The 17,500-nt window shown below is 33.8% G+C and overlaps 1 protein-coding gene across 2 annotated transcripts in view; it reads right to left on the bottom strand.

Annotated features, from left to right (window-relative positions):
* Positions 1 to 13,856: 13,856 nt before the first annotated feature.
* The window catches only part of LOC119638106 (syntaxin-binding protein 5), a 49,279-nt gene continuing 45,635 nt past the window's right edge, over positions 13,857 to 17,500 (bottom strand). For both annotated transcript variants that reach the window (XM_038034744.1, XM_038034736.1), the window contains exons 17-23: positions 17,453 to 17,500; positions 16,330 to 16,602; positions 16,108 to 16,216; positions 15,943 to 16,029; positions 15,776 to 15,871; positions 14,318 to 14,442; positions 13,857 to 14,221 (exon numbers count right to left, since the gene is read on the bottom strand). The exon at positions 17,453 to 17,500 is cut by the window's right edge and continues 75 nt beyond it. In XM_038034744.1, the coding sequence (XP_037890672.1) occupies positions 13,965 to 14,221; positions 14,318 to 14,442; positions 15,776 to 15,871; positions 15,943 to 16,029; positions 16,108 to 16,216; positions 16,330 to 16,602; positions 17,453 to 17,500 (995 nt within the window). In that variant the 3' untranslated portion in view covers positions 13,857 to 13,964. The remainder of the gene's footprint in view (positions 14,222 to 14,317; positions 14,443 to 15,775; positions 15,872 to 15,942; positions 16,030 to 16,107; positions 16,217 to 16,329; positions 16,603 to 17,452) is intronic.

Genomic DNA, 17,500 nt, shown 5'->3' on the forward strand with positions numbered 1-17,500 from the left:
TGTGTGTGTGTGTGTGTGTGTGTGTGTGTGTGTGTGTGTGTGTGTGTCTGTGTACGTGTGCGAGTCTGCTTGCGCGCGTGCGTGAGTGCGTGTAAGAGCGTGTCTGCATGGGTGTGATTGTGTCAATAATTGTACAGATATTGTCGTTAATCCAAAAAAAAAAAAAAAAAAAAAACAAAAACAAAACAAAGCAAAAAAATATGCAAAAAACAAATTAATTAAATTTATGAAAAATGAAATCAATGAAGAAAATACCCCTAAACTTAAGAGATAGAGGGAAAAAAATTAAAAATATATATATATATATATATATTTAAAAAAATAAAAAAAACATTTGTAATTTTTTGTAACGGTATTATAAGTGTTGTCTATGTATGTGTGATATTGTATGAATTTTACATACACATAAGTATAAATTGTGACTCTTTTATTTATTCAATTTTTTTATACATTAAAATTCTTTCATATTTTTTTGTACTTCAATTTAATTTTATCTGATTTATTAAATGTCTTGTATGTACATCTAAGATTTATATTAGTTAGTAATATTTGTAATATTTTTTCGCTTCTTTAATATATATATATATATATATATATATATATATATATATATATATATCACAATATAATAACATTGGGATCTATGAACATGCAGCTTTCGATAAATTAACCTAAATATTGAATGAATCATTTTTCTGATTTATATAGAAGAAAGAAAAATTCCAAGGATGATCTATAATAATCCAAAAATTTCGGAGTTATCATCAGATGCATAATTAAAATCATTTATCCGATTGTTCTATTATGCATAACCTGAATTTAGTGAAAATAATCACTCACTCAATTCAATTCAAAATCATATATATTTCACAAAGTAGTCCCTATTATATATTTGTGTATGTGTATATCAGTTCGCTGATTGACCTTTTAGATAGATAATTTTATTGCAACTATGAGCTCTGTTTAGTTCAACTTTTTTCTTTTTTTTTTTTTTTTGAGCTTCTTTTAAAAATGAATACAGCCACGGACTTGTTAAGCGTAATAAAATTTTGGTTAATTTCCTTAACGTATACATGAAATTGTAAATGAGTTTAATAAAGGTGGTCGGTCTCCTTACTTTGTCGCAAAAGCCGTTTATTCAAATAAATTTTCAACATTTGTTATTCCATTTAACGTAAGAGTGGTGAGACAGACCTTACATCATCAATTTTAAAAAAAATTTTATTTTGTTGTATTGTGTATTTTGCGTAGTTCATAGAACTTAGTTACAAAACTAGGCCATGGTTATGGTAAGCTGGGTGCTCTCTCTCTCTCTCTCTCTCTCTCTCGCGGCCCTCTTTTCTTTCTGTTAAAAATCACTGTAAGGCTGATGTACGTTGTTTCCGTTTCTGGGCATGATTTATTGATTTCAAATGGATTTCAAAGAAAAACACAGCCGACCGGTAAATACCCTACATCACATTACAGTTATTTATATAATGACTATTTAAGATAAAGGTGCTATATGGTTAGTCGTCGAAAAAGTAATATGATACGGAGCATTTTCGATAGCGTTCGGCCTTGGAGTAAAATAGGTCAGTGTACGAAATTTCATCAAAATATCGCAAAAATTTGTGACCTATAGATGGAATGCCAAAAGGGATAAGACGGACAAGCAGGCAGACAAGCTCAGTACAATGAAAGGTGGATCTATTGCAAGTCCTTCAGATTGCTGCAATATACCCTTATAGTCTATACAATATAAAAAGCGCCTCAATTTACTTCGATTGAAGACGTCGCAGAGAGAGATTGAAAGCCGCTGCTAATGCTTGCCTGATGCTAATGCTGACGCAGGTACTGAGTAGTTAATAAATAATTTGTACCATGAAAATAATCCAAGACGTGCTATTGCACTGAACTTGGCGTGCATTCCGAAGGCAACGGCCAACCTAAATATCGCTTGTCTGCTGAATCAATAGACGAAACGCTTGACACCGATAAATCGTTTGTGCCAAAGAGTTATATAATTCTTCTAAGTTTTAGCAAGATATTGAATTTTGTTCATTCCCATTTAAGCGATAACTCAAGTCGATTTGAAAAGTAACCTGAGAATTGTTTCAACTGCTTGGAGCCCGTTTATGACAGCCCAGTTATACGGTATACGGATAAGGAGTACAAAAGGCTCAACTGTTATATCGTCTGTTGCTGTGATCTTCGCTATTAAAATAATTTGATTGCATTGGATTGGATTTTAGCGGCAATGTTAGTGACTTTATAAAGACAAAGCTAATGTAGTCTACATTGGTCAGAGTTAAATTGCGTTTCTCAGGCAGTTTAAATGAATTACGGGCTCGTATCGATTGGCAGGAAAGTTTCTTTCTCCCCGACTTTCGTGGCACTATTTGTTAGGTTGTTAGTTACGTTGTGTTGAGCAGGGGTAAGCATTTTGATTTCATACAGCATCTTAGTTACTCTTATCAGAATCAGTGTACTATGCTTAGCTTTATGTTAAAAAATTTTCATCGCTGGATAAGTGAAAACGTGGCACAGGCAGTTTTTTCTTAGTAAATTATTCTTTATTACAGTACGTGTGGAACTCGCTTTTTATATGTATCACTATTAAGTTGTTAAAGAAATTTTTATTTACTTTTTCGAAAAAAAAAACGAAAAAAAATAATTTAAGATAATTTTGAAAGTTTTGTCCAATTGCACTATACGTGTGTTAACTGTCTATAACCACTAATTACATCATGATTTGTCCTCCCGTCTGTGCCGGATTTCCTCACAAAATTTTATCATTATTTGAATTTGTATTTGTCGTAACGATGCATTTTCGGAAAATATTTTTATCATTTTGTCAAGTCATTTTGTCATCACCCAGGGTAGGTAGGTAGGTAGGGGCAGATTAATTTTGCAAAAACCTTTTCAAACGGCCAAAAGGAAGCTTCAGACATCCCACAAAATACAAATAAATGTTCTTCGTGACTAGCATGAAATTCTGAATCGATGCAGATATGTCCGTCTGGTCTTTCGTGTAATTTCTGTTGTAAGCATCCTTCTGGCTGCAAAAATCAAAGTCATCGATTTCTTACACGCATCTTGCAATTGAAAATCGGTGAAAGGACATACCTACGGTACAGAAGATTTTTGTTTTTCAGCGAGAGTAAAATATTGGATTTTCATTTATTACCTATAAGCTATAGCAGATAAATGCACAAAATTTGAAACGCATATTCTACGGGCGATGCTGTAGGGCGTTTGCAAAAATTGAGAAAAATTGACCTTGCCTATCCAATATGATCAGTGTATCAAAATGAAGTTTTTTTTCAATACCATTATAAAGCGCCGAAAGAAGCTTCGAAAACTCTATAAGGTATATATATACTTGGTCTTGATTAGTTTGAAATTAAAAATGCACTTAAATATGTCCGCGTCTTCGTCTATCCATCTGCATTCTTCCATTAGCGACAATGACGAGATCGTGTATAAATTTGAAATCTTCCAATGGACACGCCTAAACCGCCCACGGCATAGAAAAAATCAGCCGCGCCCGCTTCGCGCATGAAAATTCAGTTCTTTTACCTGTTTTTTTTTTAAATCTTTTTTAGGATAACGGTAATGGGTATAAAAGATTCGATCGCGATTCGATCATTAATTCTATAGGTGATTGACTATATTAAAAATTTGAATATGAGACACACTATATTCGCTTAAAGGCGAGTATGAGTATTGATTGTCAGTCACTGCCGTGAGCCATTCCCCGTAAGAACTTTTAAGATGATATCGATGCCTATTTGTGCCATATATTCGTAATAAAATATATAGAGATATTCAATATCCAGGAGCGAGGATGTTCTTAGGCGAAACACGCCCGTTTATATTATTTGATATAAGCCACAGCCACAAGTTTCGAATTTATAAATGACTTTTTCATACTTTAACATTTCAAAACCGAAATATATAGTGGGATAACGATGCATGCATGAGTATCTTGAGCAGAGTGCTGCGTTTGTCTCTGATCCATAGGATCCATAGGAGTATTTCACAATTAACTAATTAATGACATTCCCAACTTTTGGGTGATGGATATATACATATATATGTATATATATATAACAGTTTTGCATTAACATTCCAAAGTTTTTTACATCTTCAGTTTTTTGTATACTCATCAATATAATCAACATGAATTTAGTCAATAGATAAAAGTTTCCAGAATTTCCTAACCGGAAATATATTGATAAAGAGAGGAATTCATAATAAATAAAGGCTTATGCAAGTAAGTTTATTCATTCTTTTCTTAAACCAATCAACCTTTTTTCATTGCCATTGAAACGCAACAAACCTGCAACAGCATAAAAATCTTAGGCTTACATATATGTAATTAATAAAACAAAATAATTAAAAAGTAACATAAACAAATAAACAAAAAAAAAAATAAACAAAAAATTAAGTGTAATAATGTTAAGCCACATTAAAGCCTTCACACACACACACACACACACACACACCCACACACCCACACCCACACCCACACACTAACAAACAAACAAACAAACACACAAACATGCGCACACACTATCAGGCATGCACACACTCCCGACAAACTCCTTCTCTCTGCGTTATACTTTACTAAAAAACCAAATTAATAATTAAATAAATTAAATTAATGTCAAACTATGTATGTGTGTCTATGTGTATATGTGTATTTATGTTTATATAGATAAAAGCGAAACAAAGCAAAATTTAATTAATACAATTTTTTTAACAACGACCATACTTTAAATGATTATGATTAAAACTAAAAGGAAAACAAAATGCAAAAACAAAAAAAAATATATATTGTATGGTTAGGTGTTAATTTTAAAAAATAAAACTAAAAAAAAAAAAAAAAAAAAAAAACCGGAAAAAAACCCCCAAATATATACTAAATACTACGGAAAAGAAAAACATGAAGAAGAAGAGGAAGAAGAAGAAGAAGAAGACGACGAAAAAAATAAGATGAAAATATATGAGATAACGTTTCATTTTCTGTTGCATTCAAACTCAAGTTGAAATTTTTCTTTATCTATTTATACCAACGCAAGCACAGTTGATGATAAAGCAATTGTCGCCCATTCCTCAATATACAATTTTCTGTCTTTGATTTCATATGCATCTTCATTTGTTTTTTTTTGGTTTTCTCATCGCTTCAACCGTTGAAGAAGTTTTGCGAATTCTTCGTCATAAAAATAAAAAAAAAAAAGAAAAGAGAAATATGAATAAATAAATAAAACAAACAAAGACTGATTTCATTACACTAAACGTTATGAAAATAATAACAACAACAACAGCAACAATAATAATAATAATAATAATAATAATGATGATAGCGAGAAATGCAATTTCAATGCAACATTTGAAATGTTTATGTTGTTAAGCAATGAAGCTAATGACGAAATGATTTTGTAAATTTTTTTTGAAACAATGATGCCACACAAGGCGGCAAGAGATCTTGCGTTCTTCGCCCTTTTTTACGAACACATCTGAAGACCATATCAAATATAAAATTTCTCTTGGAATTCAATTTTGTTTCGCTAATCGATCTCGTCTTCTTTTGCAATAAAATATTCTATGAATTTCCTCCAACCAAAATCTTTCAAGGCTTAAGGCGCTAAAAAAAGAAAAAGACCTACACTTTAATTTATTTCGAGAACAGCAACAATTACAGAAGAATAAATAGATTTTCTTACCTATTTTCAAGTTTCGTAATTTAATAAATTCAAAAAGAGTAGAAGAAAAGACCATTCCGTGCGAGAAAGTGCGATAATATCCCCGCTAAGGTACGAATGGAGCCAGGTTCACAATATTCACTTGTACGTTTTTACATTCATCACCGAAGGATGCGGGATATGTGCGGCGCGTAACGCTCAGAGGGAAGCTTCAAATAAACCCTTAAACAAAGTATATATACATATATATTCTTGATAAGCATTAACTTCTAATTCGATTCAATTATGTCCTTCGGTCCGTCTACGTTATGTTTGTTCAAAATATGCTCCTGGCCGCATATACGGCACCAATCAACTTCAAATTGGACCGAAACATTCCAAGGTCTTGCAAGCAAGTTGTGGCACTGAAAATGGTTTATATCGGTCGACGGACACACCTACAGTACATCACGTAAACCGGCAACTATTCTGTTTTTTGCGTTTCTGCTCATTATTCATAGACTACTGCAGATAAATGTACAAAAATCGGTCGGTGTGTGTGGTCCATAAAAAACCGCTTAAACTAAAGCAATTGCTGACCAATTTCAAATTCGGAATGCACTTAAGCATATCTGCCGGTATGTTCGGCTGTCCATCTGTCCGTCTACCCAGCAATGTTGTATTCGCGGTAAACATCTTCCCGGTTATAAGAAACGAGGGCATATATATATATAAATTTGCAGAAGAATTTAAAAGTGACGCAAATCGGGCAAAGGATCCATCTATAGCGCCCATACATCAATGCAACAGAAACTGAGAACACCTTTGATTTTCGCGTTTTTTGCTCATAAAGTATAATGCAAAACCACCATCCGCGCCCACCCAATATCATAGAGTACGAAAATGTAGTTCCGTTCTTTTGGTTTTTAGCGCCTTTTTTTGTTTTTCTTTTTTTTTTCTTTGGAATGGCAGAGATGGGTATAAAAGATTCGATTATCATTCGTATGCTGATGATTTTTCGTTTTCCCTCTCTTTGCGGTCATGAAAAATGTGCGAAGAATGCCGTTACTTGCCATGTGCACTATGTCAGTTGATGCCCATAAAGTAAATCGTCCCGCAACCACTCAATGTAATTCAATCTACAATCTTAGGCAAATATTTCCCATTTTGATGTAAGAAGGAAGTGATGAGTCTACACTCTTCAAACCCTTTTACCTTTCCATCCCGCAACTGATATTAGGATTAAGTATACATATTACATATATATATATGTTCCTAGGGTCGTTTAAAAAATTAGGGATACGCCCATAATTGTGTAACTTTTTAACAAGTTATGTGGATTTGTTTTGTTCCCCTACATAAAATTCCTCTTCCCCTTTTCCAAGGACAGGCGATATTACCTAAATAAGCAGTTATTAGCCCATCGCGATGGCTTCGAAATCATATTCGTACACTACTCGTCTATTGGAAAAGATGCCTTACTTTTCAACTGTATAGAGAAGACTGCTGCGCTTATTTGCTGAGGTTATTAATTTTACCAAAATATTGCTTTTTAAGCGAAATCTTTTCGGAGAAGAGACAACGACAACCGATGCTTTTCGCTTACTTTGTACCTTGTAGTCCCGCAGCAGTCTCCCATAATGGGGATTATGGGAAGAAGGAAAGAACTAAACGCGTAATCTCGTCGTCTTCGACATTATTACTTTTCGGGCCATGCATTTATGTTGACAGCAGCTTCAACCCAAAATAAAATACTCTTTGTTTCTTCCTTCAAGGCATTCATCAGAAATATTTTCTTCATTAATACCTTATCAAGGGGCGGCTTAGTGTTTGTTTTCTTGCACCTAAGCTTTACTTGGGCCCGATGACGTAAGACGCTGTCCTGAAGAGGCAAACAAATAATAAAAGTCCGCGAACTATAATCGAGAAAAACAAACTAAAACGGGTAATCTTATGTCGCTGACTACTAAACCGTCCGTCACTGTTCAACTGATTAATTATCGAGCGCATCGAACGAACCAATCAAGAGCTTAAGTTTTCTGTTTGCACTATTCACACTTGGGCTTATCTGCGCCCAAGTCCAGTGTACAATTCGTGTATACGGGCGAAAGTATCTAGGTCTTACCTGAGGGTCCTCAACTGCGTTCAATGACGGACTTGATCGCCTACGATTGGCAAAAATGTCTCTCACGCTCACGATTGTCTGGAGCGTCGGCTTCATTTAGGCTATACCACGTTTATGCATGGGTATTTCCATCGAAAATATCGGTAGGCAGTTATGTGCGTATACCGCGTGACACTTCAGCGTGTTTGCTGGAGAGATTTGTCGACCAATTCAATCCTTTAATAGCTTTCGGCTTTAATTGACTTGGAAAGTATGAGTAGCATGCATTTGACTAGGACTTATCCCTATACCACACGCAATATATTACTCAATTACGCATATTGGTCGGGAAATCTGTCGAACAACTCTTGCTTGCAGTATTCGCATCTATTTGTGCTCAACTTTTTTCTGTATGCTGCACGGCCTGTATACTGATCGATCGGCTTATTCTCTAGGCTCAACCGTTTGTGCTTGAGCTGTTTCTACACCCAACAACATATTGCTCGATTTTGAACCGCTCTTCTCGCCAATAACAATCAACTTGTCTAGAAATCTTTCTCATCTCGCTCATCTTTCTCATCTGATTTCACATTTTTTCACATTTAATTCAAAAGTACACAAACTACTACTTCCTGTTTCCCTCCTTCTCTTCTATCAGCAATCACCCATCGTGCTTACACGTATATAGAATGTTTTTGTCGGGATGACTGATCATTTAAAAAAAAAAAGAAAAATTGAACGAGGGATTCATTTGCTTTCATGAAACTCCTTTATTGCGGATGGGGGATACTCGGTGCTACTTCCCGTTATCGTTCGTTCAATGGACATAGTTAGTTTACCATCATTTTCTATAAAATAGTGTGCTCGTTCCAATCCGATTAATCGACGAATGGCCAGTTTTTTTTTTTTTTTTTTTTGCGGTAAACGAGCAACTCGTAGACAAGTACAAGTTAAAACGCTGAGAAAGCCGAAAGGTACAATTAAGGTTCGATTGATTGATGGACAAATCTCTTTTATCTCTATAGATTACTACTGAGGAAGGCTCAGGGCAGTCTATATCACGTCAATATTCAAGAATGTACAGAATATTGAATACATTCTCGTCACTAAGCGCAATCTAAGCCTCACTTTGCTCTATAGTGTATGGGCTCAAGGATATGTAGGCAAGATTTCTCAAAACTTCCATCCGTATGTATGAAATTGTAAACAAATTTTCCCCGAATATAGGCGACGTAAACAGTCGACACATATCGATTGCAGTGAAATATGTGTGGCACTGCTTTAAAGGTCACAGCACGTTGATGGTCTCGTTCGGCAATTCACATAAACAAGGTACTCAACGTATATACAGCTAACGTCAAGAGTAGGAAAGTATAAAATTAAAACTATTTCAAGGGATTGTTGTTGCTTTTCAAAATATTTCAATAATTTTTTTGCGCTTAATTCAATTTATCCTTGAACTAGACGAGTATGGAAGATTGGAAGATTGGATTGAAGATACAATTGCATTTGGATTAAGAAATAGAAGAAGCCTTCAGGCGAGATAAAAAACGATCGCATTCTCTATTCATAGTATCGCTGTGTACCGCTACTCAATATTATTATATAAAAATGATATACAAAATTCTCTTAGAAAATAGTCTTCTAAATATCGCATTAAAATATGAATGAAAGTTGGACAGAAAAGAGGGAGTCTTATGCTTTGACGAAATGTTGCAGATGTTTTTTTTAATCATCAATTGTTTTACACGCATTGCTTTTCGTTTTTTTCGAGGTTAAAAACAGAAAAAAAAAAAGAAAAAGAAAAAGAAAAACCGCAAGTAAGTTACAAGCTAATTAATTAATTAATCAATTAATTAATAAATATTAATGCAAACATTTTTAATCGATTTGTAGGTATTGTGTGAGAGAAATAAAATTTATTTAATTTTATACATATTTATTTAAATTAAGAGACAACATAAGCGAAATACTTATGGCATAAATATAATATATATAGTGTAATTTGTATAAATGTATGTCTGTGTCTATTAATTAATAAATAATAATAATAATAATAATAATGATAATAATTATAATAATAATAATGATATTGATAATGATAATAATTATAATAATTATAATTATATTATAAAAATGCAAAAAGAATTAAAATGAAAATTGAAAAGAATGAATAACCTAACGTGATGTGAGAAACAAAACAAAAAAAAAAAAAAAAAACAAAAAAAAAAAAAAAAAAATTTTTAAAAAAATTTTACGATATTATGTATGTATGATAGGTGCATTTCAAAAATTGGATGCGACCGTCTTATTTAGTGTGCAAAGCCAATATAGGCGAAAACAACAACAAGAACAAATAAAACATTTTCAAATAATTGTGAAGAGTCGTGGCGATTTTTTTTTCTCTTCGTCTTACTTTCATTTACAACATTTTCGAATTTGCAAAAGAAAAGCAGCTAAGAACACAATACAGTCAGATACAGTCTACTATTAAATACCGTACACCCTCCTGCCGTCATTTATATATCGACTTTTCAAAAAACGAATGGGAAATCGTTGGAAAAGTATTCCAATCCGAAACGTTTTCAATAGCGTTAGTCCTTGGACCCAAAACACTACTAAATTGCACTAAATTTCATTAAAATATTTTAAAAACATGCCAGAAACAGACAGACAAGCTTAGAGGGATGCAAAAAGTGATGATCCTGATCGATCCTCCCGTTCGGCAAAACAAATGATCCGTCTATCACAAGTCGTTCTGGGTCCGTACACTTAACACTTAACATAGACGCATACCAAAAGTGTCATGTCAGGTATAAAGACGAAATTGAAGCCGAAACCTGTAGATGAAATCATTCTGATTCAAGTTGATGGCGAACGATGATCGAAAAAATCAATTCAGCTTCAATTACAGCGAACGTGAGACATTATCAATTGATGATGGGGAAGAATGCTTTAAGAGAACATATCAGCGGTAACGTATCATAATTGTTGATATATATAATATTTATTATTGTAATGTATTCAAAATTAAATTTGTCGACGGATTCAGGTAATGCCTACATTAGCGTCTTAGCAACACATGCTCTCGCCTTGTCAACGAACCTGTTTCATTGAATCGAATAACATACCTTTTGAGTAGACGACCTAATATTCATGCAGTCGGTTAGGTATGGTAAGCAAAAGAAAAACCCATTACTCGATTAACGGATGAACTATCTAAGACTCTAAGCACTTTGTTGTTAAGGCTGAATAGAAGAGACAAATCTAAAGGTGGACTTGATACGTTCCGAATCTTCACCACATTTGGCACGGAATTTGTGCCTTTTTGTGGGAAACCTAATCGTTTGCCATATGATTGCTACGGTTGGGCTTAAACTTGTGCTTAAACTTGTAAGGAATGCGTTCGGGTCTTCTTCCATTTCACAAATTCAGATCATGTAATTCTCAATTTACTTTTCAATTTTTTTTGAAGATTGCCCTCACTTGCGCACTTGTACACTTAGATTCGAAAAGCGTTGAAGACTGCAACCGCCCAGGTATGATTCTTTTCTGTAATATGCCGCACGTCTCTAACCAAACAAACTCACAGCATTGTCTAATATTTGTAACAGCGAATCTTTTCGACGGCTTTGACTAAAGTCCGGGATAACATTTTACGGTCAATCGATCATAATTCAGGATAGAGAGAGAGAGAGAGAGAGTCCAACACATATTCTCTTCCATGCTTTATTGTTTTCCCCCGACTCAAACTTCTTATGACATTCTTTATTAAATACGTGTAATGTATTTTTGCATATGTGTACATATCGTTAAAGAAATTTCTATAGATGGAAAAAATGGTATCTATGTACAAGGTGTATGGCTATAAATCATGTGACCTAAAACATCTAAAACAAAAGTAAGTAAATTATATTCGATCGCGCGATCGATTCTTTTATACTCATCAGTGTCATCTTATCTATCTGTATATCTATATTCCAAGTCCTGGTTTTGCTGAGAGAAAACTATTCCAAAATTATATCAAGTGAACCCACTTGGCTTGCCACACTTCACTCTCCAAGACTTTTTATTTAATCACCCATTGATTAGGCTGTTAAGAAAAATCGAATCCTCCACCTCCTCCATAAAATGAATAATTGACAGCAATAAGTAAAAATTACAAATTTTTGCTTGCAGAAACAGATATGTGTCCAGTTTACGATTTACTGTGAACGTATGTTCTGACCAACTTAGCCTGCATGCAAGAATTTTCAATATTTTTAAGCAAATTTGAAGACGAGAGCTTAGTTTTATCGAACAAAAATGAATGTTTTACCACAGACAGGTAGATAGACAGACTGAGAGACTGACAAAGAGACAAACGGACCTTCTGGACCTTCCTTCTGAATGTTGCAAATGTGAATGAAGACAAAGTGAATGCATCCCTTATCCTTGATGGTGATGGGCATAAGAAGAGTTACTCAGTTATAATTCTATGCAAAAAAGAATTTATTTTTATGATTTAATGCAGCGAAGTTATTGTTTTGCCTATGCTTCGCCATCTCTATTAGTTTCTTGAAGCTCGAGCATCGAGTAAAAAGACTTACGCATTGAAAATCGTCGCGGCTTAATGGGCTGCGTAAATTCGGGTTTTTGTGATCAGTTTCAGTTTGGAGAAAAGGAAGTTGTGTGACAAAGGGAACACGGAATTACGGAATATCGGCGATGCTCGAGTATCGGCATAAATTGACATACAGCGACACTGCTAATGTAATGTAAGGCGATCGAAACAAATCGAGCATAAATTTTTCGCATTTTGTTTTTCTTATGAAAATTCTTTAGGATAATTTTATGTTTCATACTTTCGGTCATATTCAAATTCTCGATTATTTATCTCCATCGCAACGCAAACAATCGTTTCCAACAATTCATAGCGAGATTTCCTACGTTTTGTTCGGTCGCATTGTGCCATAAGCTTTTTCCCTCAATTCTCACATTCCTGCTGACCTCTTTGGTGAAATATTGTTGTCACCTTAACAACAACAATTTGAAAATTTTGAAAATTAAAGAAATTCGCCCATTTTTGAGATCTATGACATCTTTGAGATCAACAAGAATGATCCCTGTAAGAATAGTAGGATAGTAAGTTTGCAAAATTGATGTTAAGATGACACCATCGTTAAGATGACACCATCTTCCATAATTTTATAATAAATCAATTACTCTTATCTGTATTTATGATCGCGTATTTTCTTTCGATGATCATAGGTTATATAGAGAACACTCCCTGTCACTTTTATTGGAGCGCAACATGGACATGTTTGCTGTCACTTCATAAAAAGAGCTTTATTTCGATTTATTCGGAAACACTGATGAATGCAAAAAAAAAAAGAAAAAAAAGAGGCCTTCTGAAGGATCATCTAGCACTTTGAAGCGGATATTTTTTTGTTTTATTTTTCTCCTAACGATATTGGCAGATTGGACAGAAACGGAGATTTGCGAGTTCATATACTATACGTCGACGTGACATGCCAATAGAAAATTGCGTTTTGATTATACGATAGACAAATCACAGGGTGAGGGGAGGGGGCAGCGCGCTCTGCACGATCGTAAACACTATAGTGTAGTGAGGTAAATGCTTAAATCAAATTACTGTTGAATTTTGTAAATTTATAATACTTGTTATTGGTTTTTATTGTGGTCTATATATATATATTTTATTAAAAACATTTTCATTTTTATTATTTGGTTTTCATTTTTCTCCACTTTTTGTATTTATTTTGGTTTGGTTTGGTTGTTGTTGTTGTTGTTGTTTTTTGTTTTTTATTGTTTATTTTTGCCTTTTTTTATTGTTTTTCTTTTACTTTCTTTTATGTGTGTGTATGTTTGCATGTATGTGTTTGTTTGTTTGCGTGTGTGTGTGTGTATGTTTTTTTTCTTTTAATTTATTTTTTTGGATTTTTTTTATTTTATTTTTTTTTTATTTTTTTTTTTTATAAATAACATGACGATTTTTGTTTTGCTTGACAAAAAACAGAAATTAAATAAGTGTTTTTTCGATTTTAATTTTTGTTTTTGTTCTTTCTTTTTTTTGTTTTCATGTTCTTTTCTTTTTTTTTTTTTTTGTTTTTTCTCAAATGTAGTAGAAAGTGTTATAAAAGCAATATTACAATAACTGTGGTAGAATTGGCTCCTAAAGTATAAATATTTTACAACTGATACCATTTCTTATCTTTGTATCTAAGCATTAATTGATGTGCTGTGCCACTGAAATCTTGAGCTTGATTCGCCATGCGTTCCGCACGCTCTTCAAGTAAATTTAGCTTTTCGCCACGTTCCATGGCTAGCTGATGAGCGCGACTAATTTCCGAGGCCGCGGTTGAAGCACGCTGACCCAGCTGATCCAATGTAGGACCGGGAATGTGTTTAGCTACAGAACGATTTGCTTTGCCACTTTGTTCACCAACTTCAAATAAAAAATAAAAAAAAAAAAAAAAAAAAACCGAGTTTAGTTAATCATTGCTTTGTTTTTTTGACTATTTTTCTTGCATAGCGATCATACATAGTTCCTCCCTGTCGATACTTTTGGTACCGCCACCAAATAGACCTTTAAAAAAGCTTTCTTTTGGCTGCTCTGGCATCTCTCGCACCGTAAAGAGTGAACCCAACATTTCCGTGATAAATTGACTGAAATGCAAATAAAAAATAATTTTCCCAAATTAGAGCAATTTTCTATCTCTTTCTCTGGTAGAGAAGGCAAAAATTAATGTAAATAAAACGAAATAATTGAAATTTCTTACAGTTGGCCTAGAAGCTGACATATACAACCAAATGTCATTCATTCAAAAATCTTTTATTATAATTTCATGCGAAATACCTGATAAAATTCGATATAGTAATATTTTCATATATGAAAAGTATGATCGCATATATATTGCAAGCATTTTATATTAAATTGATTGACTGATGTGTAATTAGCTCACCATGTCTAACTTTATTAAACATTAAGTTATTGTGATATCGGTTGATGTCTCCGCTAAACAAAAAATATTTTATCATTACGCTTGATACGTCGTGATAAGTGAACGAAATGAGCGGAACAATAAAAGTGATCACACAATGATCACAATCCATTCAATAGGTCATTTATGTCTGTTGCAACGTTGCATAAATGGAATGACGTTGCATATAAAGATGGAAACATTTCCATAATATTCCCTTCGATATCCATTGCCATCCCGTCAATACCTAAATATTGATGATTTGGCAAGGGATAGAGATATTCTCCGCTAATAGAGGGCAGACAGACGCGGACGGCCGTGGCTGAAGCGATTCAAAAAAATCAAATCTTTTATTTTGGCAGCGACTTAGAATATGACCAAAATGGACGGACAGAAATAAACGGTTCGTTACCCGAAAATCTCAAGGCTATCGGATATACACCCAACAGTTTGTATTCTGGGGAAAAGTTCCGTGCAAGTCGTTATTGCAACCTTTGAATCTTTCGCACTCCTATGTCAATTATGTGTACGAGTTAGCCTAAGGCGAAAATGAAAGAAAGAAAAAAAAAAAAATTAGGAGCGCATACGATTAATGTTCTTCACAATTACTCATAATATCATCTATATTAAGTTTGTGTGGATGTACGCAATATCGAGAAAGATTTAAGGTAAATCCTGCTTGCTTGTCCGTCTTGCATTGCTCTTATGCATCCTAAAGGTCTCAATTTTTGAAATGTTTCGATGAAATTCGATGAATATCGATCTGTTTCGGTCCGAGGACGCATAATGGATCATTGGACATGGTTCGCATTCGAGCACTTTTTCACGCATTTCTCATCATCATATGTAACGTCTTATTTTGAAAAGCTGTGTTGTAATTGTGTTGTGTAATTGTGTTGTGTGAGGAGTTAGTCTAAGTTATTGATTGAATGATGGATTGGTGGGTATTGGATCATTATAGTATTTTTACTTGTTTTTAATCTATTTAATGTATATTGATGTATATAGTTTTTATTTACCAAAATTCTGCAGATATGGTAAACTTTTGAATTTCGGTGGGTGACGCCATGTACAAACCATGACCTTTATTACTGAAGCAAAAAATTTTAGAAATTCTGAAATATATAAATAAGTATTGAACGTATTAGCTGGTTATGTTTCTTTATTGAAAGTACACTTTACATACTGTGTTGTATCTTCGTGGACAATGATTTGTTGACCCCATATCGAAAGCATTGGATCCACTATTCCCTGTTTGCATTTAGTTTGAAAACTAAAAAGAAGAAGAAGAACAAGAAGAAAAAGAAGAAAATTGATTACAAATGTTCGGATTCGTTCAATTACAATTTACCTTAAATCCATGAGCGGTAAGAAATCAGCATCTAATAACAATTTTAAACTAGGAAGACTATGAACCAATAAATGTCCATTTGAAAGATAGGTCACCAAGCAGGTACCGCCTGCAGTTGTATTCAAAAAAAAAAATAAATAAATAAACAAGCAATGATAATTTAATCATATTTTTTTTTTCTCAGTTTATCTCATACGCTATGCGGTATCGTCGATCGCGTACCTTTCATTGAAATAGTTTCCGCCTTAACTGCAAAATCCATTTCAGACAAATGTATACGATTAACGCAACATTGATTAACAATATCGAAGACCTTTGTTTGTTTATCGCTGGCCACAACAACAAATTGTCGATCGGCAATTGTATCAAGACCGGTGCTAACGCTGCCACTAATGCCGCTACTGCTCGCACTGCTACTCACATTTCCCCCGGATGTGTTTGATGTTGTATTGGCAGTTGTTGGCGTCCGTGTCGGACTCAATTGAAGACTACAATCTATTTTCGATTCGGATAAATCATTATTAAATATTAAATATATATTTATATATATCGATATATAACTATATATAAACAACATTTCATATAAGAAATTTTTTTTGTTGATTTCACATTTAATTCTACAATGGAATCGAGGGGCATGTATTTACGAGAAAGAAGTGCTTAGTTCGGCACAGCGTATATTACTGGAATGTCTTTAGATGTGCGTTCGATACTCTTTACATTTCTTTTGAGGTTATGTCATGACATTTTTTTTTTTTTTTTGGTTTTCTTTTCACATTCTAACTTGTTAAAGTCCCTCATATAATTATATAACTGTACGTACAATTAACAAAATTTCCACCAAGTTCCGGTTCTTGTTTTTTTTATATTCGCGGGCGTTAATTTACGATCATTATATCTCGTAATGCGAATAATTGAAAATCGATACAAGAGATTCACGTAATCATATATAGTGAATATGGCGTCTGCTGCCGGCTGTGCTGTGGATAAGGCGATTTTATCGATAGCCCATTCTATGAGAAAGAATCGAATTGACGTGTACGCACTGCCACTTAGAGTCACAAAAGTGAAATTCATATTTCGAGGGAACACAAGGCCGTCAATGTTAAGCCTTTCTCTGATTAAACTTAAATTATCGCATACATAACGATCGTCTATATTACAGGGAGATATGAATTCAAGAAGTAAAGTAAACAAGAGAAGTGAACGTGAACCGAAGTTATGACGCGGATGCAAACATCGCGCCTGCGAATATTTCGCATAGGCAATCGGAAATAAATGAGCTAATGGAAAACAAGATTGGACTTATAAAGGATTCCTTTTCGTGATCACTTAAGAAACGTACCATTATCTTTAGTATCTTTACTATCGTTACGCCACGGTTCATAGGAAG

The sequence above is a fragment of the Glossina fuscipes genome, unplaced genomic scaffold (genome assembly GCF_014805625.2).
Source record: "Glossina fuscipes isolate IAEA_lab_2018 unplaced genomic scaffold, Yale_Gfus_2 0, whole genome shotgun sequence".
In the NCBI taxonomy this organism is placed as follows: domain Eukaryota; kingdom Metazoa; phylum Arthropoda; class Insecta; order Diptera; family Glossinidae; genus Glossina; species Glossina fuscipes.